Source organism: Callospermophilus lateralis, chromosome 8, assembly GCF_048772815.1.
Source record: "Callospermophilus lateralis isolate mCalLat2 chromosome 8, mCalLat2.hap1, whole genome shotgun sequence".
NCBI lineage: Eukaryota > Metazoa > Chordata > Mammalia > Rodentia > Sciuridae > Callospermophilus > Callospermophilus lateralis.
This window is the reverse complement of record NC_135312.1, coordinates 64,295,998-64,323,252: the sequence shown is the minus strand read 5'-3', so window position 1 is coordinate 64,323,252 and position 27,255 is coordinate 64,295,998. Positions and strand designations below refer to the sequence as shown.

The following is a 27,255-nucleotide window of genomic DNA, read 5'->3' as shown; positions in this document are numbered from 1 at the left end:
TGTCCCAAAATAAACAGTAAAAAGGGCTGGGGATGTGGCTCAGTGGTTATGTGCCCCAGGTTCAATCCTTGGTACTAAAAAAAGAGAAAAGAAAAAGGGAGAAAAAAAAAACAGCTTACAGAAAGAAGCAGCACAGACTCGGAAAGCTACAAAGAGTAAGTGAAATCACTAACTAAATAAAAAACAAAATCTGTCCACCTAATTACTGACCTATTAAGATGCATAGGAAAAAATGTTATGATTATAAGGATCTACAGGCTTAGGAGAATTTAAGAATTGGAAAAACAACTCTCACTTTATTTAAATATACTGAGATGTGTTTTTAATTTTTTTCTTTATACATTTCTTATGTATTTCTAAAATTTACCTTTTAATATCATAAAAGCACAAGGGAATTTTTTCAATTCAGTATTCTAGAGAATCCTCAAATGCTGTCTTTTAGTTTAAAAATAGCCAATTAGCCAGGAGCAGTGGTGTATACCTACAGTCCCATTTAACAGGGACAGGAAGATTGCAAGTTTAAGGCTAGCCTCAGCAAACTAGTGAGAACCTGTTTCAAAATAAAAAATTAAAAAGCAGTAAGGATGTGGCTCAGTGGTAAAGCCCCTCTAGATTCAATCGCCAGTACCACAAATGAATAAATAAATAAATACTAAAAATAGTCAATTAGGGGCTGGTGGTATAGTTCAGCAGTAGAGCTCTTGTCTAGCATGAGCAAGGCCCTGAGTTCAATCCCCAGAACACAGAATAAAAAGAAGAAAAGCAAATTCAAATGACATCTAGAAGATTACAATTTGATTTCAAAGTGTGTGTGGGGGGAATAAGAGGCAAAAAGCTATGTAATAATTATAATTGAATATAAGTACCCATGAAGGGGCATTTATTAATGCGTCAAGGCAAAAACCTTTACTATTAGTATTTCCAAAAACCTATTACTAGGCTCAGACAGGTGTGTAAAGCAGAGAAACGGAAAGGTTTCTTTTTTAAAAAAATAAATTAGAAAATAACTGACAGAATAAATAGCCCAAGCATAAGTACAAAGGTCAAGGGTTCTGGCACAGACCACCAGGACCCCTGCACAACAACTTAAAAAGCCAAGAAGGCACATGCCAGCACACTCAGGAAACACCTATAAATAGAAGCCTGATCTTCCAGCTTCAAGTGGCAAGTCACTGATGACAATTAGACTTGGTCTTAGTCTGGCTACATCATTTTAGATATTGCTGATTTGGCACAGGGTTTCTCAAACTCTGGACTCCTACCTTTTCTCAACTGAGATAAAGGTTAATTTCCATAGTTTCTTACTTAAAGCTTTGGACCCCATTATCATTTGAAAATAAGCCAAATATATGATAAAATAGAATATTGTTTTTATAATAGTTTACTTTTTTACAATCCAGCATTATTTACCTCAGAACTGATTTTTTAATTGGATGCAGATGATTTTATATTTTATATAAATGTAGTTCCATAGGTTGGAACAATTACCCCATGCTCATATGATGGAAAATATTGGTATTTTGTGGCAGTTAAGGGCTGAGTTATAGCCCCCCAATTCATATGGTGAAGCTCGAACCCCATACTTCGGAATGTAACTGAGAGAGGTCTTTAAGAGATGATGAAGTTAAAATGAAGCCCTTAGAGTGGGCCATAATCCTATCTGACTGGTGTCATAAGAAGAAATTGGACAGCCAAAGAAATTCCAAGCATGTGTGTGCACGGAAAAAAGATCACGTGAGGGCATAGTGAGAAGGTGAACCCCTGCAAGACTTGGAGAGGCCCCAGATCAAAACCACGCCTGCCACACCTTGGTCTTGGACTTTTAGTTTCCTGAACCATGAGAAAATAAATTTGTGCTGTTTAAGCCACCCAGTCTGTGGTATTTGGTTGTGTCAGCCCTAGCAAACTACACAATGACATTTTTCAAACACTGAGTGACATTCCTTAAAGAGCAAGAAAGAGTTTCAGAATGCCAAAGAACTGCAGTGACTGTGCTCAATGTAAACAAATGTTAGACCAGGCCCTTATAATCCCAGCTATTCAGGAGGCCGAGGCAAGGAGGATCACAAATTCAAGGTTAGCCTGGACAACTGAGAGAGACTTTGTCTCAAAATAAAATGAAAGGGCTGGAGATTATAGCTCAGTGGTACAGCACTCCTGGATTCAATCCCTGGTAATACACACACACACACACACACACACATACACACACACATGTGAATGTTAATGTTGGAGAAGCAGCCATTTAGCGCTAAAAAGAATTTGTGTTAGAAAGCCATTTCCTTCCATAGGTTTACTCTCCGGTGAAAGTAAAATCCTGCCTGTGCTTTGCAGCCAGCCAGCTATATGCTGGAATTTTAGTCCTGCCATTTCTTGGCTCCAGCTATTTCAGAGAAAATCCTTTAACCTTGGAGCATCCATTTCATCATCCCTAAAATGAGGACAACACCAAGGGTGGTTGTGAAAATTAAAGGAGCAATATATCTGTTGCCATAGTAGGCCATAAAGAATAGCAATGGCTTCCTCTTCCTCCCCATGCCCCACACTTTATTACCAAAGATGACCAGTTTTTTCTCAAACTATCAGTGTGTCTCCCAATAGATATCTATTTTTCTTCCACCAATTGAGTAAGCCCAAATATAAAGGCAGAATATCTCTGCTTCAAGTTCTGAATCTCTTCTAAAAGATCTCAGAACAAATCTACCTCCAAGCTCCAGGAGAAGGCAGCTCTGTAGGCAAGAGGTTTCTGAAGGTCAGAAGTGGCATCTAACAACACCCTTTACTGTTCCCCACCTCAGTCTCACCCCAAGGAAAGCTAAGACACTTATCATCAATCAGGCTTTCTCTCCAATTAATTTCCACACCTTCTAAGAGAAAATGCCAGCTATCCAAAATTCACCAGTAAGAAGCAGTTTCAAGTCTAACTTTAAAGCTTAAGTCCAGAGCTTGCAATATTGTGACACTGTCACCTAGACAATTACAACTTTCAATTTTTCAACTATCAAGACATTTAGGGATTGACTAAAGATATGGAAAAGGAAGAAGAAAAGTGCATAAAATTGAATAAAAATTCAAATTATGAAGCTCGCTCAAATAACAGCTGGCTGCCATCTGTAGCCAAATGAAAGTTTCTTGACAGAGCTGTCATCTTGATAGACTAAGAATGCAGCCTCCAAATTAAAATCCCATTCTGCCACTGTCAGCTGTATATTGCTGCCCAGACATATTTTCTCTCTGAACCTCCACCTTCAGATTTATCAGTGAGACTAATGATAGAGTTGTGTGAAATTAAGATAAATGCAAAGCACAACACTTGGCTAGCTTTTGTTTAATATTACTTTCTATCATCAACATCGGGGCCTTCTAGCACATTTAGTAAGTTTCCAACGTCAGATATAATATCTATTATACAGGTGTTAATAACCATCTGATAATTATTGGTGTACTTTTTTCACCCCCAATATTAAAGATTGAACCCAAGGAAACTTTTTAACAATTCACTGAGCTACATTCCCAGCCCCTTTTACATTTAGGCTTGAGACTGGATCTCACTAAGGTCTTGAGGGTTTCGATAAGTTATGAGCTGGCCCACAACTTGTAATCCTCCTGCCTCAAGCTCTATAGTCATTGGGATGACAGCTGTGTACCACTGTGCCCAGCTTGACATGCCTTTTTAAAAAGACGGAAAGCTGCAATCAGTGGCGTACACCTGTAAACCCAGTGGGTTGGGAGGCTGAGGCAGAAGGATCTTGAGTTCAAAGCCAGCCTCAGAAAAAGTAAGTTGCTAAGCACCTCAATGATACCCTGTCTCTAAATAAAACACAAAATAGGGCTGGGGATGTGACTCAGTTGTTGAGTGCCTGAGTTCAATTCCCAGTACCCACTCACCTCCCCCCCGAAAAAAAGAAAAGAAAAAAGATGGAGAGGGCTGGAGTATATAGCTCAGTGGTAAAGTACTTGCCAAGAATATGTGAGGGACTGGGTTTAATGCTCAGCACCATAAAAAAATTAATAAAGATATTGTGTCTATCTACAACTTCAGTTATAATTTTTTTTAATGTAGAACTAATTGGTGGAGAGAGGAGAAAGTAAAGGGAATAATATACAAAAAATAGGAATAATCTGCTCTGAATACATGTTGACCCACCAAAGATCTGAAGATACGTTAAATCTTAGCTTCATATAGGTACATAATTAATTAATTTTAAATAAATTAAAACAGTATCAAAGAATGTCCTAATCCAAACTCCATGAAATGTTCAGCATCTACTGTATATCAAATGCTTTAATTTATTCTCCTTTAATCTGCAGAATAATCCAATCCAGCATATTTGTCCATACACATGTACAAACTAAGCTTGAGATGTTAAGTGACCTAAGGCCACAAAGTCAGAAATTTGGAGCAACTCATTCATACTTCCTTCTTATTCCTGAAAAATGGAAGAAAAAGCTGAACACAGTAGCACAAACTTGCAATCCCAGCCACTTGGGAGACTGAGGTGAGAGGATTTCAAGTTTGAGACTAGCTTGGGCAACTTTGCAAGACTCTGTCTCAAAACCAAATGAAAAAGAAGGCTAGGGGTGTAGCTCAGTGCTAGAGTGCTTACCTAGCATGCCTGGGTTCAATCCCCAGCACCACATACACACACACACACACATACACAGGAAGGAAGGAAAATTAGTCCTATTGTATGTCCATTGCCTGTATATCTGATTAGATAATTTAGATCTTAAGTATCATTCCCTTTCTATCAACTCTATATTCTCTTTCCATTCTTTATTTCTCTCTAAACATGAACCTTAAGTCAATGAGTAGCAATCCATCCCCACTCTCACCCCAATCATTAACCTTACAATTTACTTTCACGGTTGAGAGCAGCACATTTCAATGTTTAATCTGTGCTCCTGTTAAATAAATACAACTTCACACTCACCCTTCCACAGACTCTGACACATACACACTACCATCTGGATCAATTTCCCTCTACACATCCCCTCAGATAAAAGTTTTACTTTTCATAGTTCTTATTCCTAAAATAATTTCCCCCTGCTGGGTGCGGTGGAGCACACCTGTAATCCCAGTAGCTGGGAGGCTGAGCAGGAGGATCATGAGTTCAAAGCTAGCCTCAGCAAAAAGTGAGGCACTAAGCAACTCAGTGAAACCCTGTTTCTAAATAAAATACAAAATAGGGTTGGGGATGTGGCTCAGTGGTCAAGTGCCCCAAGTTCAATCCCTAGTACCAAGAAAAATAAATAAAAGAATTTTCCCCAATATAAAGTTATTGTATTGACATATATTGACTAATAAATTATTATATATCCCTTGGAAATCATCAGTTAAGGACTCACTAAACTCATACTAAGCCAAGCATTCAAGCCTTATCCTCAAATAGTTTGCCATGTCAGGGACTTATACACACATCTAGAGACAACCAGCAATGCAGAAGGCAGCATGCAGCAGGTGCTCAATAAATGACATTAAATGAATTGGCAAACTAAGAAGGTGTCAGAGAAGAGTCATATAGCTCAGTGGATACCTTCACATTCATAATGTTCTCCACATACAATTCAACCTACAGAATTTGAGTTGAAGGTCATATAAAAAACACCCTACTACTAATTAAATTTCTAGAATACATATGGACAAAACTAAATGAACTTTTTAAATAGTATGTAAATTATAACCAATAACCTTGAGAACTATCCAATTCTTTCTTTAATTAATTAATTTATTTATTTTAATTGGATATATATATGTCAACAGAATGCATTTTGATTCATTGTACACAATTGCAACACAACTTCATTTCTCTGGTTGTATATGCTATAACATCACACCATATGTGCAGTCACATATGTACCTAGGGTAATGATGTCCATCTCATTCCACCATCTTTCCTGCCCCCATATCCCCCATTTGCCCCACTAAAGTTCCTTGTTTTTCCCATGCCCCCCCGCCATTATGGATCAGCATCCACTTATCAGAGAGAACATTTGGCCTTTGGGTTTTGGGGACTGGCTAACTTCACCTCACATGATGTTCTCCAACTCCATCCATTTATCTTCAAATGCCATAATTTTACTCTCTTATAATGCTGAGTAGAGAACTATCCAATTCTGATCAAAACAAGCCCAAAGAATATTTTTGGGACTGGAATGTAAAGATGGGAACAAAAACAAGAATCAAATTAATTAAGAACTTACTAAGCAATAATGAGTGACAGAAGGGCTGGGTCTTGAGTGGAATCTACAAAAAGGCAGCATATTGTCCAGGACTCATAATGTTCTAATGCTAGACAATTGGCACAATTTTAAAAGGAATTATTCCTATAGCGGGGAAAAGCAATCCACTATACTAACCCCAGCCTAACAGAAATGTCTCTGAAATATCTAACACTGTCCTAGGTAAAGGATAGAAAATCCAGGGTTGCTATTTTCCTTTCTGAGCCTGAAGCAGAAATCACTATCATACCTCTCTTCCCTAATGAGCCCAACTGCTCCCCAACATCGGAGCTTCAGGCAGCATATCCAGCAAATCAGTGGACTTACAAAAGGAATTTCTGTTCAATTCCAAGCATCCCTCTGACCTAATAAGTTAGTGTTAGTAACAAAGGTTGTTCCTTGTGGTGCCACCCACCTGGTTTCCAAGCTACTTGGTGTATCTCACTCTAGAATAGAAAATTGGCATTCTGGAAAAAACTAAACTTCTTGGTTGTCAAGGAGTTCATCTCTGAGAGTCTTTTCAACTCCAGAGAGACAAATATCAAAACTCAGGCCAAGCATGGTGATGCACATCTGTAATCCCATCGGCTCCAGGGGCTGAGACAGGAGGATGGAGAGTTCAAAGCCAGCATCAGCAAAGGGAGGTGACTAAGTAACTCAGTGAGATCCTGTCTCTAAATAAAATACAAAATAGGGTTGGGGATGTGGCTCAGTGGTCAAGTGGCCCAGAGTTCCATCCCTGGTACCCATCCTACCCCACCCCACCCCCCAAAAACTCAAGGCCTCCTCAAACTGAAAGCCAGACCCTACATTGGAGAAAAATCCCATCAAGATAGCAAATTTGCCTAGCTAAGAACAACTAGCTGGCCTCGCCCTTACATATCTCTTTAGCAGTCCCTAGAACACAAAGTTAAAATAGACAGGAGTGAGCAACTGGAAGCCAGGTTGTATGATAAACCTTCACTCAGTTCCCACTGGGGTATGAGTTCCAAATGACATTGCTGTACAAGAGAAGAGTTCAATCATTCCAGAGTGCTGAAAATGAGGGAATACCAGCTGAAAAGGGGGATCCTCTATGGGGAGAGAATTCTGAAGAAGTTCTAACAGAAAGATGCAGCCAGGAAAATCATGGCATAGTGCAACCACGCTCAGAATGTAATGGCAATGAGAAAAGCTCAATAATGAGAAATGTCTCCCAAGTAGAAACAGTAGAACTTCAAAACCATGAGGGCTGCCAGGCTAGCAGCCCACACCTGTAATCACAGCAACTTGCAAGGCTGAGGTAGGAAGATCTAAAGTTCCAGGCCAGCCTTGGCTATTGTGGGGCCCGGTCCCAAAAATAAAAAGGCCCAAGGGTGAGGGTCAGTGGTAGAGCACCTCTGAGCTCAATCCCCAGTACTGCTAAATATATAAATAAATAAAAATATGAGGACTGGACACGAGTAATCAAATATAACTTTAAGGGCTCAGCAAAGAAATAGCCACAAAGAGAAAGTTCGACCAAGACCTGGAGTAAAACAGAATATTAGCAGGCATAAGTCACTGTCCCATGGTTTATATAGTATATCTGGGAGTCACATCCTTACTGAAGAAGAAGAGAAAATAAAGCCATGTCCTACCAGTGGACAGAAAATAAAGGCAGAAAAATGGGAACCCATATTGGAAGGTAATGTAGAAGCTAGAGAAACAAAGATGACAGAATCTAAGTAATCATATTATTGTTTTAATAGCAACACACATACATAGCAAAGAACACATGCAGACACATTTCTAAGGGCTTGACATATTTTAACTCATTAAAGCAACAGTACCAAAATAGGTACAATTTTTACTCCTATTTTATAGGTGAGTTAAATAAGGTAAAAGAAGTATGTGTCTTCCTAAGGTCACATATAGAAAAACAGAGCTGGGAGGCTAGGGATGTAGCTCAGTAGTGGAGAACTTGCTTAGCCCTGGGTTCAATACAAGTTACTGGAAAAAAAAATGGAATTAGGTTTTTGGTACCAAATGTAAACAAACCTGAACAGCCTACAGGGCCTCTCTTAAGACTCCTGTTTTCAATTCTTAGTTCAGACAAACCACTGAACTCTGAGTCTCAGTTCCCTTATCTGTAAAAGTAGATATACCTGTTCTCCCTACCTGATAAGACCCTTTGAAACTCAAAAAACCCTGAGTAAGGGTAAGCTGCTGTTATTCCCTACTGGACTCGTGCATCTAACACTTTTCTCTGCAAAATTTGGAAACAAAACCTTAGGTAGGCAGAACCGAGGTCAAAGAAAAGACCTTTGCAATGGCATTTCAAATGCTATTGGTTAGATAAAATTTCCATGACTCCACGGAAATAAAATCAGATTTCTTTCTGCCATCCAGCAATTGGTTTCTTATCTTGGAAATAAAGTAGAACACAATGTCTTTCTGGACAAGATATCTTAGTGCACCAAAGGACCTCTGGAACCTGGGCTGTAAAAACTGAGAGTGAAGCGAGAGCCGCACAGAATAATATCCATAAACAAATTCACTGATACAAAAGACTGCCCCATGATTATTCTAATCTGTGAAATAATAGTTGATGGAACTGAGGTAAAGCGGTTCTATCTTCAACCAGGGGAAATAAGATGGTCCAGTGATCTCAGCCTGAATTCCTCCAGCTCTGCGGAAGATGTAAAGATGCTGTTTTCCACGCTGCTAAGGACCAAAAAAAAAGAAAAAGAAAAAGAAAGAAAGAAAGAAAGAAAATACACAATTTCGGACTACTGGCCTTGGGGACTGGACCTTGAGTCATTTTTGGCTCTGGCTTTCACAGCCCTAAGCTCAATCCCCACAGCCCCGGGTCCCCCCTAGAGTCTTCAGAGCAGTGAGGCCACAGCATCCTTCCTGGCACTCACCTCTAAAGTTTTCACCAGGATCTTCATGTAGATCTCAGAGATGCCCAGAGACACTCCAAAGGCCGAAGGCAGCAGGATGAGGCCCAGCACCAGCGTCAGCCAGGTGGACAGGATCTTCCCAGCCAGGTCTGCGCCTTCCATGGCTCAGCGCACCCACTCGGAAGAGGTCTGCAGAGGAGGTTCGGGCGCGACAGCTGTCCTTGTCCCCGGGCAGTTGGGCCAGAGCTCCGGGAGCAGAGCACAGAACCCTGAGCTGGGCTCCGGTGGGTCAGCGCTGCCACCTCCTGCCACTCACCTCTGCGGGACAAAGAGAGGAAGGAAAAAAAAAAAAAAAAAAAAAACTTTGAGAACGTCGGTAATTTCCTTCCTCCTCGGCTCCTCCTTGTCCCGACTGGTTAACTCTCCGTTAAAGGCCGGGGCGAAGACTGAAACCACGGGTAGCAAGCGCAGAGCCGGGTAGCGCAGGCTGGAAGAGCAGAGCTGGGGCTAGCTAAGCGACACCGCCGTGCGGTCAGAGCACACGAGCGCAGCCAGGAACGCGCCCCACCCGGTGCCTGATTTCCTCTATGTTGCGATTGCGACAACTCAGCGGTGACTCACCGAGGCCCTCCCAGAGCGAGGATCCCTGCCGGCGACCTACACCTCTGCATACAAGCTGGCTGGACCTGGCTACGCTCGGGCGTCCTGCGCCCTATTTCTGCGCGCTGCCCTTGCCCCACCTCCTCTGCCACCCAACGGGGAGCTCCCTGGCAGGATGAGCTCTCAGCGCCGCAGCCTCCAGGGCGGCCTCCCTCCTTCCCCGCGCCCCACCTCCCCCAGCGCTCTCAGCAAAGGTCCTTTCTGGAGGAGAGTTTCCGTCTGTAACACAGAACCTACTATTGACTATCCCAGACGCTAGCGAAGGTCTTGTCTGGGTTCGTGTAAAACGACCTCTTGGGAAGGGTTTTCAAGGAGAGGAAAAGACAGCGTATGGATGAGCAGCCACACACGCCGCTTCTGGGTTTGCCCCACCACCTCCTCTTACGTGTCCCTCCCTACAGAGTTGAGGGGCTAAATCTTGCTTAACCGAAGAGTAGAAGGCTTTCTCCTTGAGTCGCCTAATCCCGCTGCCTGCTCCAGAGCACAGAAACCCCACCCACGGCTGAGTATCTGTCACTCCCTCCGCGGGGAAGATTGCAACCCACCTTCCTTCCCACCCATCCACCAACATTCAGCGCCCAGACGCTGCAGAAAATGCCCGGCAGGAGCCAGCCTCCACCAAGCTGACAAGAGTCTCCTGGGGGTTCCGTCCCCGCACTGCTATGGTATTTACTCCCCTGCAGTCCCACTGGTTTTAAGAAGGAGCATGAGAAGGCATATTGAACACTACCGTAGTCCCTAAGAAAATTAAGCTGCCCAGGGGACAGATTACCACTGAAATCAGATCTAACTCTCTTAATGGGACAAAATCTTTTACGGGTAACACAAGGGTGTTGTTTTAAGGTGAAAAAGCTGTGAGGACCAGCAAACTGAATTGAGACAGTGTTAATACCGCCTCTGCCTCCATCTTCACATGGCCTTCTCCCACCCCCACCCCCTAAAGTGCGGAGTAGTTGGAGGTTGAACTTAGGGACCTTGAACATGGGCTTGCTAGGCAAGCACCACACGACTGGCTACATCCCTGCCCTTCTTCTCTTCTTACAAATATTGTAAGGAAAAAAAAAAAAAAAAAAGCTGATCCTGCCAAGAGTGCAGAAGAAGTGCAGAGCCAGGGAATGATAAGCGCCTCTGCAAAGAATGTAAATGTCCTCTGTACTTCCTGCCAGATAGGTGTCACAGACTCTCTGCTACTGAGAAGGGAGGCAAATCAAGTTATGATTGAAAAAGTGGCAGGAGCTTGATTTCTCAAAATTAAACAGCTATCATTTGTCAGGGTACAGAAACAAGGAAAACACAACTGTCAGAGCTGTCTGGTACCTGCTGAAAATGATTATGTGTGTGTCTATATATTACCACATAATATACATACCATGTATATGTGTATATATACATATACCTCATATTTTACACAAAATCTCAAAGATTATATTGGCTCATTTTAATGCTATGTTCAGGTAAAATTCTTTCCCTCTTTTATTTCCTCAAACCAAAATGACTAAGGAATGATGAATAACTGTACCAAAGTCCACTCAACAAAGGAAACAGTACAGGTAACTTTATGTTTCAGCTTAGCCATATGCTGGCACTGAGTGCACACGGTCTTGTGTAATTTTTATTGCTCATAACCAACACTGTGAACCGGTTTTGGTTTGGGGTTTTGTTTTGAAACTTCTGTGTCTACAGTAAAACTCTATGCAGAGATCAGAAGGTGACCTGGTCAAGTACAAAAGTTCTCCTTCTCTCCTAAAATGCAAGGGATCTACAACTGGCTCCCAAAGGTAACAAAGGCTCATCCTTGCAATGATAAGGAAGGAGAGGATTCTTACCTGCCCCTCCCCTTATGTCCCTTTCATTCATAGGAACCTCCCTCCCTTCCTGCAGTCAGGATCCTGCATAAACTGTGTTTTATTTCTTAGAGGTGCATTAACAAATTGCCACAGATTTAATCACTTAATGGAGGACAGAAGTGTGAACTCAAAGTGTCTGTCCGCAGGACCAGGTTCCCTCCAAAGGCTCTAGAGGAGATTTTTTCCTTGACTCTTCTAGCTCCTGGTGACTCCCAGAGTTCGTAGTTTGACACACCTCTGTCTCTGCCCCCATCTTCACATGGCATTCCCCCTCCAGAACCCCCTAAAGTGTGGGGTAGATGGAGGTTGAACTTAGGGACCTTGAACATGGGCATGCTAGGCAAGCCCTACACGACTGGCTACATCCCTGCCCTTCTTCTCTTCTGTTATAAAGATGAATTTTTATAAATCTTTTATAAAATCTTTATAAATCATGGATTTAAGGCCTGTCCTAACCCAGGATGATGCCATCTCAAGATCCTTCACTTAATTACACATCTTCAAAAACCCTTTTTTTTCAAATAAGAGTTTCACATTCATAAATTTAGGAGTTAGGGCTTGGACATACCTTTTGGAAGTCTGAATTCAACCCAACACACTTTCCATCTCTGTAAAACGGGGATAATAATGCCTACCTGGAGAGGTTGTTATTGGGATTAGAGCTATGATTTGGGTGGTTTTTTTTTTTTTTTTTTTTGGTACCAGGGATTGAACTCAGAGTTGCTTAACCACTGAGCCATATCCCCAGCTCTTTTTTTATATTTTATTTAGAGATAGGATCTTGCTGAGTTGCTTAGGGCCTCACTATGTTGCTGAGGCTGGTTTTGAACTCACAGTCCTCCTACCTCAGCCTCCTGATCCACTGAGATTACAGGTGTGCACCACAAACGCAGGGCCTGTATATTTAAATTTTGCTGCATCCACCAGGTGCTGGTGGTGCATGCCTATAATCCCAGTGACTAGGGAGGCTGAGGCAGGAAGAGTTTGAGACCAGCTTCATCAATTTAGTGAGATCCTGTCTCAAAATTTAAAAAAAAAAAAAGAAGGGACAGGGGTGTAGCTTAGCAGTAGAGAACACCTGGGTTCAATCCCCAGCATCAAAAACCTAACTTCTTAACTTCCTTCCACCAGGCCTACCTCCTGAAGGTTCTGCCACTTTCCAGTAGTGCCACAAGGACCAAGCCTTCAACATATGGGTCTTGGGGAATATTCAAGATCCAAATTACAGCACAAAACTGAAACATGTGGAAGCGAATCAGATTGTTGAAGTATTTTATTGACCAGACAAGTTTTGCATTCCTTGTCTCCAGTCTCTTTATGAGAACTTTCTTTTCCTCTGATTTCATTTCATACCTTTCTTGGGCCTTCATGATATCTGACCTTGATTTGTATATTTGCTTAGTCATCCCATAATGAACTGTTCAGCATCCAGAACTGCATCGTTCCTCTCTACCTTTCTGCCTGTGTTCCACCCCTTCTGCACCTGCAGTTTCACTTTATGCCACACTATTTTTCAAAACCAGCAATAACTCCCAAATAGCCACAAGTTAAAATGCCAAATATGGACCACTTTAGGTTAGATCTTGAAGCACTTTCAGGGGCAAAAGAACTCTTTCTTTCCCCTCTGTTGAGGATAGATATTTGAGTTTAAAAATGAACTAACAGCCAGATGTGGTGGCACATATCTGTAACCCCAGCAGCTTGGGAGACTGAGGCAGGAGGATGGCAAGTTCAAAGCCAGCCTTAGCAATTTAGTGACTCCTAAGCAACTCAGTGAGACCTTGTCTCAAAATAAAATATTTTTTTATAACTTTATTTTGTTTATTTAATTTGTTTACCTGGTGCTGAGAATCGAACCCAGTGCCTCACACATGCTAGGCAAGCGCTCTACCACTGAGCCACAACCCCAGCCCCATAAAATATTTTTTAAAAAGACTGGGAATGCTAGGGATATGGCTTAGTGGTTGAGCTCCCCAGGTTCAATCTCCAGTATGAAAAAAGAAAGAAAGGAAAGAAGGAAGGAAGGAAGGAAGGAAGGAAGGAAGGAAGGAGACAATAGATAGTATAAAAGGAGAAAAGGCACACAAACTTATCACACACACAGGGAATCATAGGAAGGAGAGTGCCCAGTAACCCAATGAGATCTAGAAGCTTCTATGTCCTTCTTCACAGGGGTAAGGATGTATAAGCTATAGGCAATTTTAGAGGAATAATGATTTTCGGAGTGTTAAATGGACCTGAAAAACACTATAAAATCAAAGGCAAAATTCTCCTCTGCCCTATGAAGCCTTGCTGGAATAAATGGACAAAGATTAAATAGGAGACACAGCTTACACATTTCTTAACATGCAAAAGAGGGAAATAATTAGTGTGGTTACCCACTAGTCCTGAATCATCCAGCAGCTTATATAGCCCTTTTTCTATAGGGAAGGGAGGAAGCAAAGGTGATTAATGGTCCCCAAAAAGATTCTCTTTGGAATTCAAACAAAACAAAGTGATAGACATCATCTTGAAAGGGAAGTCCATCCCTCAGTCTTCTTGGTGGACAATGAGAATTAAGGATCAGAGGGAAGACAGTTGTGTACCCTTTTGCCATCTGTCTTAATGCAGATAATGGAATTCCAGAGAAAGTCTCTCCAATACTTGGGTGGATAGAAGCAGTACAAGGTTTTCCTTTAGGTCAAAAACTCAGCATGCCTGTAGGCTGGGGATGTAGTTCAGTAGTAAAGTGTTTGTCTATCTGGCATGTGTGAGGCCCTGGGTTTCATCCCTGGTACTGAAAAAAGGAAGCCCAGCCTTCCAAAAAAAAAAAAAAAGAAGAAGCTCTATTTAAGGGTCTCATTCCCTGAGCCTTAACAACAGACAACAGTTCAGAATAAAGTTCCTCTGGTTCTGAGTGTGATATTTTGACTTTCAGTTTCTTCTGTGATATGAGTTTTCATCCTTTAAACTTCCTTGGTGAATATAATAACCAGGAGGGGATAAAAGGCAATTGTGTTTCCTTTTGAGAGAGCTGGTCTTTAGGTAAGTAAGGAAACATCAGGGAAAAGCCTCCTCTAGCATCTGCTAATTTCCAAACAATTGCAATTGACAATAATTAGGACTGGAAGTGCTGCTCAGTGGAAGAAAACAGCTTAGCTTGTGCAAGGCCCTGGGCTCAATCCTCAACACTATGTAAAAAGAAATTAAGATAATAGCATGGCCAGGGGGCATATTTTAGGTTGACATCTCCTGGACTCCTTCATAACTTCCAACACATTCCAACAAAGCCTTTCTTGCTTTCCCCTGGATTATTTAGGGTTTCTTCTTCTCTGGGTCTTTGATCACATCACAGTTCTCCCTCCTCCAATATGCACATACACTTGTCTCCTTTTCACTCATTCACTCACTAACCAGGTCAGCAAACCAACATGGGGGGCCTGCCAGGTGCTGAGTAAACCACTTCAAATTATGCATTCCAGAATTGGAGAAATAACCACAGGACAGGTTCAAGGACTTGTGAGGTGCAATATGAGATGCAGCTGAGCTAAAAGTCCATCGATCACCTGACCTCCATAAGCTCCTAGTTTCACTGTGAACCAAAGTAACATTTGGGGTCTCCACGCGTCAATGTATCTACAAAACAATCTCACAACAACACCTAGGTTAGTGTTTGATTCAATAATTAGCAACTGTGGCCTGACTGGGCTAACATCAAAAAAAGATCATTAATTATATGTGTCAGAGAAAAAAAGTATAAAAAGTAGTATTATTTAAAAGATGGTTTTGACTTTGTGGACCCCTTGAAAGTTCTGAAGGACCTCCAGGAACCCCTAGGCCATACTTAGACAATTACTCACCTATGTAAAACTATAGTCAGCCTCCACATCTGCATGTTGAACCAACCAGATGGAAAATGTCCCACCAAAAAATTGTATCTGTTCTGAACATATTCAGACTTTTTCATCATTATTCCCTAAACAATACAGTATAACAACTATTTACATATCATTTACATTGTTTAAGGTATTATAATTAGTCTACAAATTATTTAAAGTATATATAAATTTAAAATATATATAAATTCTATTTCATTTTATATAAGGTACTAGAGCATCCATAGATTTGGGTATCCTCAGGGGTCCTGGAATGAATCCCCTGTGGATACCAAAGGACAAATATATGTGTCCATCAACAACAAAAATAGTGCCTGAGGGCATACTGTATATATGGAATGGCCCAGTACTTCAGATATCATGACCCATGCCTTAATTAATGTATGCAAATTAAATTATATGACAAAAAATGGAAAGAGTAAGAATTAAAATAGCAACCATTTCCTTGAGCTCCAATTTTGAGATGGGGAATCTAAATCTGCTTTTCTTTCTGAAGGTTTCAGTTCCTGGGGTTCTCTCAAAATGTGAACATTTCCTCCACTGAGTGTGAGTCTAGTGTTTAAAGCTATCATGTGTGTTTTCAAACTATTCAGCCCTAAAAATCAGGCAACTACTTCCTCTGTGATCAGTCCAAGAAACAATGAATCTATTCTATTATTGGAAGATAAACTGACCTGGTGGGAGGTGGTCTGATGGTCTCCATGACAGAGAATTCCTAGGGAATTTTTCAAGAATAATTATGACACATCCAATTTTTCCTCATGGGTGGGCTTAGAGCCTCACCCTTGGATCTAGAATGTGACCTCACAGATTCTAATCTACAGTCCTATTGGAACCACTGGCATAAGATCTGATGTCTGAATCCATTGTGTCAAGTTTCCAAAGTAGTAATGAGAGGCTGAGGGTATAGCTCAGTGGTAGAGCACATGTTTACCATGTATGAGGCCCTGGGTTCAATCCCCAACATCATCAAGGGGAAAAAAAAGTTTCAAAGTAGTATTGAGAACTAGTGGTGAGAATAATTTTTATCCAAGAGCAAACTTACATACATTGACATACTTAGTACATGCCTCCTCAATTGAATGGAATGTCTCAAAGGGGTGAGTACACAGCTTGACAAAGTGCATATGCATGGGGAAAGGGAAGATTATGACCAAAAAGCCCAGGCTCTCCTCTCCCCAACCCATTTATACACTGGTTACAAGTAAATCAGCAGTCATAAACCTGAGGGCCTCAGGTGAACATGTTTCTTTCTCTTCCTCTCTCCCTGCTCCTACGTAATCTCTTTCCCTCCCTAATCTCAGGGGAAACAGGATTAACTTTTCCCCCCATTTTAGACAGATTTATCTGTCTTGAGTACACACACACCATAGAACGGAAGTAATTTGGACTTTGGGGATGGTACCAGAAGATCACTGAAATGATTATCTCTCAAATTAAGGAGTGAATTACAGCTCCAGATAGAGAACAGGTGGGATGTAGCCTTTGAATCATCTCTTTAAAAGTTCCCTATTCTGATAGGCAGAATCATAGCCTCTGGGACAGGAGTTCTCTGTGTTTCTCCTTTGCTAGCAAAGAAATAAACCTGTTTTTCCCCTTTTTCTCAAAACTGTGTCCTCATTATTGGACTGGCATCAAGGACAAGTACTGAGGTTTCAGCAACAAGCCTTCCAAGTAGCTGGGATTATAGGAATGTACTGCCATGCTAGCCCAGACTCAGTAATTTATAATGAACAGAAGTCGATTTAGTCCAGCTCCACAGTCCTTGCCCTCAAAGCCCTGGCTTGCCTGCAAGATTTCTGAAATGTCTTTGGGTGTTTCTCCTATTATCTCTGTGAATAGCACCTGGCTGGCTTCTACCAGTGTTAACCCCTTTATCAAAAGCTCTGCATGCTTTTTTGTTCTGTAGAAGGTCAGGATGTGAATACTTCAAACATTTCTACTCTGCTTCTTTTTAATTATAAATTCAATTTTAAAATAATCTGTTCCTCTCCTATCTTTTTATAAGCAGTTTTAAAGTAGCCACACTCACCTTTCTGGAGGTGATGACCTCCCCAAGAGAATAGGCTACTCACAAAAGATCTCCTTCATCCCTCTCCAGAAGAGAAGGGGAAATACAAGAAGTACCTGGTGCAGAGCCCCACTTCCTATTTTATGGATGTAAATGCCCAGGATGCTATAAAATCACCAGTTTTATGTGTTGATTGCTTCACTGTCCTCGCCTGTAGGAGGAAAAGCAAGGCTTACAGAAGGATGTACCTTCAGGAGGAAGCAGCACTAAAAGCAATCCAAATCAAGATGAGTGGAAAAGCAACCCAATTAATATATTTTATATTTTTAAAAAGTTGCCACATAGCTTTTTAAACATTTTGTTTAGAAATTTCTTCTGTCAGATGTCCTACTTCATCACAAGGTTAAACATACAACTCAGACAAATCATCACCACTTTGAGACAGGGATAGCCTTTCCTCTTGTTTCCAATATTTCATTCCTCATTTCCATCTGAGATCTCATCAGAATGGCCTTTACTGCCCATATTTCTACTAACATTCTGGTCAAAACACTCAAGTGATGTTTAACAAGATCCAGACATTACCTATGCATCTTCTCCTTTTTTCAACCCTCATCAGAATTGCCCTTTAATGCTGAGTTCATGGAAATCTAGACTTTTAAAAAAGGTGTTCCAAATGGGGAGCTGAGGTTGTGGCTCAGTGGTAGAGTGCTCACCTCACACGTGTGAGATCCTGGGTTCAATCCTCAGCACCACATAAAAGTAAATAAGTGAACTAAAGGTATTGTGTCCAATAACAACTAAAAAAATAAACATTTTTTTAAATGTGTTCTTCCAAACTATTCTAACCCCTATCCATCACTCGGTTGCAAAGCTTCTTTAACCTTTTTATGTATTTCTTATAGCGACAACCCCACAGTTGTTACCAATTTTCTTAGTCTGTTTTAACTTCTATAACAGAAAACCACAGACTTGATCATTTATAATGAACAGAAATTTATTTGTCTCACAATTGTGGAATTGTCCAATGTGGAAGGCCCCCCTGGTGAGGGCTTTCTTGCTGTGCCATAATGATACTTGTCTTGGAAATCAGGATCGGGTCCTTGTTTCCCCGATTTAAGGTCACATATCATGTTCCTAAGGTTACACATGCACCTACGAGCTTCTCCAAGGGTCAGTGACCATTATATGACCTTCTGCCAGTGGTACTAAGCCATAAAGATAAAAATGACCCAAGTATGCAGGCAAATGCCCTTAACTTTACCTTGTTGCAAGTGTATGACTTCCCTAAATGGCAACAGATACACAAAACATTGGTCCAAAGAGGCAAAGCCAAGGTTTTGCACTAATACAAATTCCCACCCCTATCCTAACAAAAGCCCAAAGTTTAATCATTTTAGGGCAGTTCAGGCACTAAGTGATCTGCACACCTCTGACTCTCTCCTGGATATATCTCCCTTTTTCTTGTTTTTCCCTTGCCTTACAATAAACCTGCTTTAAATGCTATCTATCTGCCTTACTGTATACTTCTGTTTCTGTGCTGGGATACTTGTCTAATCTTGGGCATTTACACACAAGGATGGAGAAATAAATCACCATGCTCCATGGAAAATTCTCAACCACCAATAACAATATTTAACTTTCTGACCTTACCTGAGTGGGTAAGATCCCCCTGTCCACCTCTACAGTGAAAGTATTACAATCACATCTGCAAACAGAAAGAGAGAAAGAGAGAGAGAGAGAGAGAGAGAGAGAGAAACATCATGATTTGGTGATTTATTTACTTATTTTTATATTTGGTACTGGGAATTTAACCTAGAGATGCTTTCCCACTGAGCTACATCCCCATCTCTTTTTATTTATTTATTTTTTAAATTGAAACAGGGTTTCACTAAATTGCATAGGTCCTTGCTAAGATGCTGAAGCTGGCATAGAACTTGTGATGTTCCTGCCTCAGCTTCCTGAGTAGCTGGGATTACAGGTGTGCTCCAACATGCCTGGTTCAAGTGATTTATAATGATTCATTCATGATTGTATAAGTTGTCATAAAAATTGATTTTTTTCTATCCTCTGTCTTTAAAGGATTCCCAGTTCAAGGCAAATAAAAACTTTTAGAAATAAAAATTTTATTTCATTTTATTTATTCTTATCTATTTATTATGTGGTGTTAGAAATAAGATTCAGGGCCTTATGCATGCTAAGTACTTCTACTACTGAGCTGCAGCCCCCAGCATTAGAAATAAAAAATAAAAAGACCAAGTGAAACTCTGAATTATATATTTGGAAAGGTAGTAATACCTGGAAACTGGCATTTTAAATGTTGTTTAGGGACATCCCCTTTCTTTTCAAAAGCAAAATAAAATAAGTGGGTTGATAGTTAAAGACACCAAGTTTACTCCATAATTAGTCTTGGAGTCTTTCATTCTGAGAGTTCCTAAGTTAAAAACATGTTCAGGCCATGACAGTTGCCTTTAACTAATGGACTGCTGTCACCACCCTGTAATACATTGTGCTAAAGTTCACTTCTTCATTTTAAGTAGAGAGCAACTATCTAATAGCAACAATTAAAAAAGAAAACAACTTGCTGACTAAGTAGTAGCTTCAATGTACTCTGGCCTCTGTTAAAAATAAAATCTTTTCAACTCACGATGATTGTTATAGCACACAGCTATTATTTACAATGTTGCAACCATTAATCTTTATTTGTCCCATTCTGGTATCATCTAACTGGCGTTCTGAAGGAAAAATGCGATCCTTTTTAAACCAGAGTTTAGTAGAACAAAGTTTGAAATAGGTAGTAGTATCAAGGACCCTAATTTCTTGTCATGACTCCTATGCTTCAGTTACTTCCACTATTCATCATTATTTACGTGTCTATTTATTCATTTATTTATGGTACTGGGGAGTGAACACAGAGCAGAATGATACAGTTAGCCAACCATGGACCAAAACCTCTGCAACTCTTAGCCAAAATAAAATCTTTCCTCCTATAAGTTGTTCTTGTCAGGTATTTTGGTTACAGTGATGAAAACTTGATTAAAACACTTATCTTAACAAAAAATTTAAACTCTACTAGAAGACTAATGACATTTTGGGCAGGACCTCAACATAAATAAAACTGGTAACCCATCTTTGACCATGAGTAAACAATTAGGTGAAGATAATCATCTCCCTGTGCTTCTCAAAATGAAGTACCTACAACCCACAGGGGATATAGGTAGACACTCACAGGTCCATAAGTCCCCTGTGAGAGTTTTCTGTCTTGGTTTTCATCAATAGGGTGGCCTCCATTTAGCACCTGCTACATGGATAACCACTTACAGCTATGCATTCCCACATTTGCACATAGAACTTAAGTGACAATAAGTAGTGATAATCTACTTTTTAAATTCAGTGTTTCTTAAATTATAATATGTAAATATCTTCTTTGGGATCTAAAAATTCTCTGGTTTGAGCTTTCCAGGAGGAGGGTGATTGGGTTCTGAACCTGAAGAACTTAAAGCTACAGGAGGTATCCTTGGGAATCACCAAAGTTCAGCTTCAGCCCATGGAACGATCAGTAAGGATCTTAAAAAGCAAGTAATTCACTGTTATGATCTGGATATGAGGTGTTCCACAAAAGCTCCTGTTAATGCAGGAATATTCAGAGTTGAAATTATTAGATTATGAGGGCTGTAGCCTAATCAGTCCATCCTATTTTGAATGGCTGACTGGGCGTTAACTGTAGGCAGGTGGGGGTATGGCTGGAGAGGCAGATTACTGGGGGTATACTCTGGAAAGATTCATCATCTCTGTGGGCCCTTGCCTCCATTCCCTTCTTCCCTCTCTCTCTTTCTATCCCCCCATCCCACCCTCCTGGCCACCTGCAGCATAGTAGCACTCCACTATGTCCCTCTTCCATGATGCTCTCCTTACCTCAGGCCCAGGGCAATGGAGTCTGTCAACCATGGACTGAAACCATGAACCCACAATAAACTTGACAAGTAAGACATAATACCAAAAACAGGAGTCCAGTACTACCTCAGGGTAATCACCTCCATTTCATATGGGCTACAATAGCCTTGGTGTCACTATTGACCTTATATTGGTCAAGTTTTTGCAGCTTCATAATAATGAGTTTGATTTCATATTTCAAATTCACAGGAGACTGAGCTGTTACTCAGAATGCCAAGAGTCATGTATGGTGCTGTATGAGTATTTTTCTAGTAACCAGAACATCTTCAAAATATAGTACCCCTTCCTTCACTGTGTCAAAGAGATGGAAGGACAAATTCTCAATCAGAAGAAATGAGAGCAAGCCCCATATACAGTCCTCATCAGGTGAGGAGAAGCCTGAAGAGGACCACTGCTGGGTATCTGAAGGATAATGACCACGTTCCGGTGCCTCTCCTGGCCAAGCTATGTGGACAACACCCAAGCTGGCTTCTCTGGTTTCCCGGACTTTCTTCTTTCCTTCTTTAAGCAGGTTATGATAGTCAGCAAGATAACAAGTTCCATTCATGTCAGTCACATTATAGTCATTCCTTTGGGAGTATATAGGAGTCACCCTCATGGGTGTACCTCAGATCTCTTCAGCAACACATCTACCAGGTGTTTTATTCCCCTCTTATGGAGTTCATTGCTACAAATGTCTCATTGTGCATAGTTTTATTCATCCTCTTAAATCAGAATAAGTAACTGAGGGGGAAATGATGAGCAAGGAAAAATATTTTTTCATTCTCAGAGAATGTTCTTATGTCAAAACTCTCATGATCAAGGGATATCTTACTTCACATTCTGTATAATGACTATATTACTAACCTTCTAATGGAAAAGTCAAATTTTCAGTGAGCAAATGAATAAAGCATATTATTTTTTTTTTCTTGTACTAGGAATTGTACTCAGGGGTATTCAACCACTGAGCCACATCCCCAGCCCTATTTTGTATTTTATTTAGAGACAGGGTCTCACTGAGTTGTTTAGTGCCTCAAAGATGCTGAGGCTGGCTTTGAATTCATGATTCTCCTGTCTCAGCCTCCCAAGCCGCTGAGATTACAGATGTGTGCCACTGCGCCCGGCAAGCATATTCTTTATGTGCCAGACATTATGATAAATCTTAAGGATTAAAGAAGAGTAAAATGATCCAGTGCATGGTAAAGATATCAACTAAGAGGGCCCATAAATACAGAATAACCTAAAATGAATCCACTTCTACCCTTTCCAATCCATTTTCCACTATTGAGGTAGTCATTTTTTAAAAAAATAGAGTATGTTGGCTTATTCAGTTTGCAGTCACGTGTAAGGTAGAAACAATCCAATACAGGGTGGGTTGTGCCAAGTCCAGCCCCATCCTTACTGCTTTTCTCACATAAGGTGAAGACTCTGGGTCCTTCCTGTGGCTCTGGGACAAAAGCTCTGAACCCTTGCAAGCAGTTCTTGAATAAACCAACTCCCACCTCTGCAAGAGTAAGTCTCTTTGGCTTACACACATTCTAGGTATAAATAAAGTCAAGAAATCCATTTACCATAGAAGCAAATGAGTCTCAGCATTAGTAATGATTCAACCATTTACAACAACTTAGACTCTAAACATAGTGAACTTAATGCTGATTATGTTTTATGTCTAATATATGTATATTAGGTTCAACCTCAATACACAAACACACACATACACACAAGCACACACAAATACATATATATCTTTGTATGTGAGTGTGTGGTATTGGAGATTGAACCTAGGGATGCTTACTGCTGAGCTATATTTCCAGCCTTTTTTTATTTTTTGTTTTAAGACAAGGTCTCACTAAGTTGCTAAGACTGGCCTCAAACTTGTGATCCTCCTTCCTTAGCCTACTGAGGTGCAGGGATTACAGGATGTGTATCACTATCCTGGCAAGATTTCTATATTCTTGTTATTCATGGATTCTCCTAAAAAGTAAGGGTAAGTTGCTTTACATTGTGTAAAGGATCCATACATCTAATTTCCCAGAAGTTTATGGTCAACTCAAAAAGACATTCCATATATACTTTTAGTTTTCTCTCTCAGCTCAGGCAACCTTTCTCCAATTTTTGTTATCACTGCAGAAGTTAGTGTGTGTGTGTCTCTCTCTCTGTACTTGCTATTGATCCCAGGGCCATGGGTATGCTAAGCAAGTGTTCTACATTTAGCTATAGCCCTTTTCTTTCTTTTTTCTTTAATATTTATTTTTTAGTTTTTTAGGTGGACACAACATCTTTATTTTATTTTTATGTGGTACTGAGAATCTAACCCAGTGCCTCATGCATGCGAGGCGAGCGTGCTACCACTTGAGCCACAACCCCAGCCCGCTCTTTTCTCTTTTTAATTTTGAACCACAGTTTCTCTAAGTTGCTCAAATTTACAATCCTCCTGTCAGCCTCCTGAGTAGCTGGAATTACAGGTGTGAGTCATTGTACCCACTACTGCAGAAGTCTTACTTTCAGTAAGAGATTGGTATTAGTCACAGTTCTAAAAAGAGATGGAAGAGAGGTGGGGGCACAGATATGAAAGGGGGTTTATTAGGGGAATTGGCTCACATGATTTGGGAGGCTGAGAAGTCCCCTGACAGCTTGTCTATAAACTGGAGACCCTAGGAGCATGGCTAAGTTCAAGCTTGAAGACATCAAAACAAAGGAAACTGGTGGTACAACTCTCAGTCTGGGGCCAAAGGCCTAAGACCTCATGTAAAAGGCCAGAGCCTACAGTTCTAATATCCAAGGACAGATGGAAAGAATGCACTCAGCTACCAGATAGGTAGGCAGACATTCACCTTTTTATGGTTTGTTTTTTCTTTCCTCTGACTCCCCAGCCAATTACATGGTGCCTATCAGACTTTCCTACCTGGTCTACTGAGACTCACATGCTAATCTTCTCTGGCAACACTCTCAAATACACCACAAACAATACTTAACAGGTTTCTAAGTATTCCTTAATTCAATGAAGTTGACACCTAAAATCAACCATTAGAGCAGTGTTAAGGTGGAGAGCTACAAATGGAGCTTCTGTAAATTGGGAAGTGGTCTGTATAGTCCCCAACTTATCTAAGATCTCAGCTTCAGTCTGCAGGTTTGTCCACAGTGTGTTCAGGTGAAGCCCTGGACTTTAAATCAAGTAGCAGTGAGTTTGAATTACAGAAAGCATTGAGCCTTGGTTTCCCCCTAAACAGAATAAATACAGTACCTTACATGATTAATAACATTAAATTGTGTAATACAAAGGATCTGATCCAAAGTAAGCATGGTATTTGGCAAATTATTTAACTTCTATGAGCCTCAACTTTTTCCTCCGATGACTTTACGTATTATAAATCTACCTAGTGGCTTGTTATAAAATCAAAGAAATCACAAACACAACGTATGCAGAAGTTCCCCACTTCCCATCTTGTTTCCTGCCAGGCAATCACAATTTTCATGCTACAAAAAATACTAGTATTACTACTACTACTACTACTACTACTAATAATAATAATAATAATAATTCCCTCACAAAATCCTCTGAAGAGCAATTGTTTTAGTCAGCTTTTTCACCACTGTGACTAAAAGACCAGACAAGAACAATTTTAGAAGTGGAAAATTTTATTTGGGGTTCACAGTTTTAGAGGTCTCAGTCTATAAACAGCTGACTACATTGCTCTGTGCCCAAAATAAGTCAAAACATCATGGTGGAAGGATGTGGAGAAGAAAATCAGCTCAGGGCATGGCAATCAGGAAGCAGAAAAAGCTCTGCTCACCAGGGACAAAAAATAAACCCTAGGGCTGGGATTGTAGCTCAGTTGGTAGAGCATTTATCTTGCACGTGTGAGGCACTGGGTTTGAGCCTCAGCACCACATAAAAACAAATAAAATAAAGGTATTGTGTCTGTCTACAACTAAAAAAAATTTAAAAAATATATATATAAACCCTAAAGACACACCTCCAGTGACCCATCTCCTCCAACTACTTCCCACCTGTCTATAGTTACCATTCGGTTAATCCATATCAATAGGTTAAGGCACCAATTAAATTAAAGCTCTCATAATCCAATCATCTCATCTTTAAACATTCTGGTATTTCTTTTTTCTTCTTCTTCTTCTTTTTGGGGGCTGGGATACTGGGAATTTAACTCAGGGGCACTTGACAACTGAACCACATTCCCAGCCCTATTTTTTTTTTTTTTTTTTTTTTTGTATTTTGTTTAGAGACAGGGTCTCACTGAGTTGCTTAACGCCTTACTTTTTGCTGAGGCTGACTTTGAACTTGCAATCCTCCTGTCTTAGCCTCCCAAGCTATTGGGATTACAGGTGTGTGCCACCTCACCTGGCTAAACATTCTTGTACTTCTTACACATAAGTTTTGGGGGACACCTAATATCTAAACCATAACAGCAATTCACCACGTTGAAAACAATGAATGGGGTTGGGGATGTAGTTCAATGGAAGAGGGTTTGCCTAATGTGTGGGAGGACCTAAACTGGATTCCCCAACACCACAAAATAAATAAATAAAATAAAAATAAAACAATGAGGTCAGGTGTGGTGGTGCACACCTGTAATCCCAGCAGCTCAGGAAGATGAGGCAAGAAGATCACAAGTTTATAGTCAGCCTTAGCAATTTAGCAAGGTCTTAAGCAATTCAGTGAGACCCTGTCTCTAAATAAAATACAAAAAAAGGGCTGGAAATGTGGCTCAGTGGTTGAGTGCCCCTGGGTTCAATCCTTGGTATCAAAAATAATAATAATAAATAAAACAATGAACAAATATAAATTAAAAACCTAGATAAGTAGCATGAAATTAGAGTGAAAATAAATTCATTACTGGAGAAAACTATTCCCTCTTAAGAAAAAATCATGGAAGGTCCTACTGAATGACAGAATATGGCAGCACATACACAACCTTAAAAGCTTGTCCACTAATATACCACTGGACATATTTCTTTCTATTATGGATGAAGAAAATGAGTTTTGGTAAAGAGGCAGATTTTTAGAAATCTAGAAATTCTGATTTATTTTCTACTTTAAATATTTTTTAAATTCATAGTCTCAGGCTCTATCCTTCAGGCACATTCACTGCCTGGGAATGCCTAAATGATTTCATGCTGTTTAGCCAAGTCTCAAAATATATATTATGAGATGAATTACTGGTCTACTAAAACTCAATTTTCCAATTCCTATTTATACAACCTTTTTTTTTTTTTTTAAAGAGAGAGTGAGAAAGACAGAGAGGGAGAGAGAGAGAGAATTTCAATATATATTTATTTTTTTAGTTCTCGGCGGACACAACATCTTTGTATGTGGTGCTGAGGATCGAACCCGGGCCACAGGCATGCCAGGCGAGCGCGCTACCGCTTGAGCCACATCCCCAGCCCCTATACAACTTCTTAATCCCACTATTCTTCCTCAGCTGCTTACACAAAATCAACATTCACTTGTACATTATTTTTAGTTGGGGTATAAGCTTGTTATTAATTTATTTTAAATGGGTATCAAAAGCTATTACCTTATTCAAGAGTGCCAATGATTTAAGAAAAATTTTCTATGGGTTTTGAAGCCATTGGTCTAAAGGCTTTGTGGAGAACAAGACTATACCCTCTATGTAAGAGATGTATGCAGATTTTCTCTTAAAAATGTGTATGTTCTCCCATCAGTCACCCTGAGATAAGACAGATACTGGAACAGGAAATAAGGAAAGGGAAGATTACCTTTCATTACAAGGAGGAAGGAAAATCTTTCATGTCTTGTCTTCTGTCATTAGGCTTAGACTCTGAGGGTTTTACTTTTTTGAAGTACACATCACAATAAGGGG

The 27,255-nt window shown here is 40.3% G+C and overlaps 1 protein-coding gene and 1 pseudogene across 1 annotated transcript in view; one reads left to right on the top strand and one right to left on the bottom strand.

Moving 5' to 3' along the window:
- The window catches only part of Gpat3 (glycerol-3-phosphate acyltransferase 3), a 60,481-nt gene extending 50,685 nt beyond the window's left edge, over nucleotides 1-9,796 (bottom strand). The window contains exons 1-2 of the mRNA XM_076864289.2: nucleotides 9,708-9,796; nucleotides 9,108-9,404 (exon numbers count right to left, since the gene is read on the bottom strand). Of these exons, the coding sequence (XP_076720404.1) occupies nucleotides 9,108-9,248 (141 nt within the window). The 5' untranslated portion in view covers nucleotides 9,249-9,404; nucleotides 9,708-9,796. The remainder of the gene's footprint in view (nucleotides 1-9,107; nucleotides 9,405-9,707) is intronic.
- On the top strand, nucleotides 9,247-17,749 carry LOC143405691 (small ribosomal subunit protein eS27 pseudogene; annotated as a pseudogene).
- The last annotated feature ends 9,506 nt before the right edge of the window (nucleotides 17,750-27,255 follow it).